This window comes from Lolium rigidum, chromosome 3, assembly GCF_022539505.1.
Source record: "Lolium rigidum isolate FL_2022 chromosome 3, APGP_CSIRO_Lrig_0.1, whole genome shotgun sequence".
Classification (NCBI taxonomy): domain Eukaryota; kingdom Viridiplantae; phylum Streptophyta; class Magnoliopsida; order Poales; family Poaceae; genus Lolium; species Lolium rigidum.
The window spans coordinates 321,520,615-321,525,019 of record NC_061510.1 but is presented as its reverse complement, the minus strand read 5'-3'; the positions used below and the strand labels follow the sequence as shown (position 1 = coordinate 321,525,019).

At 47.9% G+C, this 4,405-nt stretch overlaps 1 protein-coding gene across 1 annotated transcript; it reads right to left on the bottom strand.

Annotated features, from left to right (window-relative positions):
- Window positions 1-230: 230 nt before the first annotated feature.
- LOC124699965 (alpha-amylase/trypsin inhibitor-like) lies at window positions 231-1,131 on the bottom strand. The gene has a single exon (XM_047232176.1). It carries the CDS (start codon window positions 1,086-1,088, stop codon window positions 399-401), a length of 690 nt encoding a protein of 229 aa, XP_047088132.1. The 5' UTR covers window positions 1,089-1,131; the 3' UTR covers window positions 231-398.
- Window positions 1,132-4,405: the final 3,274 nt, after the last annotated feature.

Genomic DNA, 4,405 nt, shown 5'->3' with positions numbered 1-4,405 from the left:
CAAGCTAGAAATTGTTTGATGTGCAACTCGGACGACTTATAAAAAATAATAGATCGAGGGTACCTTTATCAAGATCATGTTCGGAATCCTGTCTCCTGGCGCGACGCAATGGTGCCCGTTCAATGGCGGAATCAAAAATGTTAAATGATTGCTACGTCTTAGAAATAGCAAATCCGATATCTTCCCTTTACTTCGTTCTGGCTCGGCCACTGCTCGCATACAAGATTTCCTTCCACGCAAGAGCAGTATATTCATGAAGGAGTTTATTGTAGTCGAATACATCCATACCAGCTTTACATGTTTATACCAATATATGCATCCAGTTGCATTTATTAAGGTATAAGATTAGATAAACTTATTCTTCTTGTATGTGTGCTTGAGACCACTTCCACGGCCGCTCATGGGCAGAAGATGACCTGGTAGTTAGTGCCGCCGGGGCAAGTGTAGGTGCTGCTGGCGTCGTCCTTGGGGTAGCTGTATGCGTCGGAGCACTGCCCCTTGAAGAACCTGGAGTAGTCCGTCGGCCCGCAGTTGTTGGCCGCCGAGCCGGTGCAGCAGTACCGGTCCTCCCTGAACACCGTGCACGCGTTGTTGCACCCTCCCGCCGCCCGCAGCTCGCCGGGGCACTGCGGCGTGATGTTCCCGGGGCACCGCGGCCCGCCCTTGGGGCACCCAGCGCCGCTGCCCGCCGGCACGAAGATCATGGGCACGTTGAAGCCGTCGATGAGGGAGATGTCGAAGAAGTCGAGGTTCTGGAACTGGTTCAGCCCGAACTCCGCCAGCGTGTTGGGCGCCTGCCCGTACTGCGTGCACTGCAGTTTCCCGCCGCAGTCCCCCGTCTGGCACCGTCCGTTGCCGGCGCCGTCGAAGCTGCACCCCGTGCGCGCCCAGATGCGCCCGGCCGTCGTGCCCGCCGGCACGTTGATGTTCCACGCCTGCCCCGGGTCCAGCCTCCTGCCGCCGCCGGCCGGCACGGCCGCAGCCCACACCGTGTACTGGCACTTGTTGGTCACGGTGAACGTCGCGGCCTCGGCGGCGGCGACGACTAACAGCACTACGAGAACCACAGGCAACATGGAAGAGGCCATCGATCGTGTTATCTTCGATTCAAAGTACCAGAGGAGCTTATTGTTGTGCCTGTGGGTGAGGAAGAATATCTGGACATGGGGTCGATACTTATAGGGCCGGGTTTGATAAAGTCGAACATTCAACGTTTGCAGCTTCTCGACGTGATTGGTTTGGCACCTCACGAGGCAGGCCGTTAGCAGCTTCCATAAGGCTAGCTATAGTGCTAGTATTATAGCTAGAATCATACATATTGATCCCACAAAAATGATGATGTGGCATCTAATTAAGGAGTAGAGAGGAGATTAGAGTAACATAGGTGGATACTGTATCATAGCGCATATCACGAGAAAATTTAATGTCAAACAAATTTTGTACACAAATTTGCATTGAGATTCTAAAAAGCAATAAATATAGCATATCTATGATACTAATCTATGATACTACGCACTATTAAGATAGTATTATACACAAATATCATATGCATGATACTACTACATGATACTTGCATCATATATTAGTATCATAATTTTTTATATTAATTGATTCGTAGAATCTCAATGCAAATATATGTACAAGATTTATTTGACATTAAATTTTCTTATATTATGTGCTATGATACGGTATATACCTATGATACTATTATTATCTCTCTCATCTTTAATTGCACTGTCACATCAGTTTTTTGCATGCATGAAATCTTTACTATTAAATAGGAGTTGGTCGTTTGACACTCAATCTATTCTCCCTACTCCGCTTCGTCCGATCAAGTCAATCACCAAATATCCTCACGCAGAAGTTAATTATGGTATAAAAATCAGTCACAATATCTCAATCACATATCACGTACATCAAAATATGGTATCTATACTATTATTGGAGTTGATCGTTGGTTATAAAACGCATTTGATGATCGTCATTGGGATCATCATGTCCATCCAATCTAATATCAAAGCCTTGCCTCAATCCATCGATCCGATCTATTTTTTCTATTTCTCTGAACTACTTTTATGGTAAGTCACCGATCCTTTCCTATGTTAGGATGGTAGCAATCAATCAATTATTAGGAAAGATCTCAAACGCAAATAATAGTATAGATTAATTAGGAAACAATATTCTTACTTTATCAGTGCAATATCAGTCAGTTACGAAATTTTAGGAAAGCATCGCTAGAAATTAATTTCCAAAACCCGAGTGCGGTTTCATCGCCCGTCAAATGTATGCTGACCCTACATACGACTCCCTCTACAGATCACGCACGTCGACCCTTTGCCAGTTGCAGTCTTCATCCTCTCGCCTCAGCACACCATGGATTCTTGTTCCACCCCACCGTCCCGTCCAGCGAGAGGCAGATTGTGCAGTTCACAAGGTGGTGACGCTTCGCTTCCTGCGTGGAGGAGATCGAGAGCTCGGCGCCGCCACGACCCTTTCTCCATCCGCGATGACGTCGTCTTACGTCCAAAAGTATCATCCCAGCCTTGTTGTTTCTCGCTTTCCTTCAATGGTGACGAGGACTTTCTTTGTTCCCGCCCTTCTCCAAAAAATACATGAGGTGAGATCTTTTGTTTACAACTGTAAGGTTATTTTACCCTTATCCATTATTTTGATAACTATGACACCGTGCTAGAGTATTTGGACTAATACATGTGTACAAGATGATTCCCAGGTATTAGCCAAAGAGGTATAATGGTGTATCAATGGAACAAGAAGGCAATGGGAGACCCCCCACTTCGATGAAAAATCAACAAGGGTTTTTCAGTGCTTGGCCGGTCCCTGGCCCGGTCAGACCGGCCCTGGCACCGGCCAGCCCGGCGCCGACCGGCCCCAGCGCTTGAGCCAACCGGATTGGTTCCAGTAAGGGTGGGAGCGTCATCCGGTCAGTGGCCGGTCGCCAGCCCGGTTTGGACCGGCCGATCCGGTGCCTGGCCCGGTCGGACCGGGTTCCTAACCAGGAGCCTCGGTGACATAGGCATCCCCAATGGGCCTGCCGAAGATAGTACCCGGGGTTTACTGAAGGCCCACTACTCGAAGAATAAGAAGATTCGGAAGCCCAAGATATTGTTAAGGAAAGCTAGAGTTGTAATAGGAAGCAGTATTTGTAATCTTGCGGGAGGAGTTAGAAACCTTCCCGGACTCTGTAACTTGTACAATATGAATCCCTCGGCACCACCTCCTATATAAGGGGGGGTCGAGGGACAAAGAAAGCATCGAATCATTGTTCCTCAAACCCTAGTTTCATAATCGTCGAGTACTTTTCGGCTGAAACCTTCGAGATCCACTTGCCCTCTACTTCCAACTAAACCCTAGTCTACAACTTGTAGGCATTGATAAGTTAATACCTTGTCAATTGGCGCCGTCTGTGGGAATTAGAGGCGTCAAGGATCCGATCTCGATGGCACGTTCAAGATCGTCGACTTCATCAACCGCAAACAACGCAATGGATCGAGGTAAACGGATCGCAACCGGTCTTGTCGATTTTGTTCCTCACCCGCCCTCCCGTTTGGATGCATATGCATATCTGGAGGAGCCTATGGAGATGACGTTCGGAAGGTTTCACTTTCGCGTCGAGAAAGAAGGATCGTATCGTGTCGAAATTCCGATTTCATCGAGATCGTCGGCGGTCGATTCCGATTTTTCAAGTTATACATCGTCAACCGAATCAGGAGAGGAAGAAACTTCGTCGTCACGCTTCATCAACACTAGGGCAAGAGAAAAACTCGCCAAGATCTTCAGTGACATGTCGTTTGAGTCATCTGCGGACTCCTATATAAGCGATGGCTCAAGCAGTGTCGACAGCTACAACTTCATCGACAAATCTACCACAATGGGCAAGGTCTTCACCAGTCTCAATGATGGTGTCACCAAACCCAACATAGATCTGAATACAAAGCATCATCAGATTTATGTTATCGGAGAGCCAAGCCGTGACCAGGAGGAAACATCTGAGGCATTCGACGATTTGGGAAATCCATACGTTGATCCCTCTAATCTGCGACAAGGTCTAGGCAGTAAATACGTCGGCCCTGAGCCTCGCGATAGAGTTCAGCTTCCGCAGGCAGCATGGGATAGAGCCGCAAGAGCTATGGATGGCTCAGAACCAATGGCTACAACAGCCACGCCGACAGAGTTGCAAGCATATCAATATAGGCTCGCACGAGCTGCAAGGGAATTGCAAAAACAGACAGATGCTTTAAATAGAAGAAAGGAGGCAGCCTCCGCTTCAAGCAGGCGAAGGGCGGAGTTAAGTCGACAATCTGGAACCTCGGGAGATAGCCACAGAGAAGCTCGGAACAGAGCAAGGTCAAGATTGCAACATATACCTGAAGAAGAAAGAGAGTAC

Excerpts from the sequence above, each read along its gene's own strand:
- LOC124699965 (XM_047232176.1), bottom strand. The coding sequence starts at position 1,088 with ATGGCCTCTTCCATGTTGCCTGTGGTTCTCGTAGTGCTGTTAGTCGTC.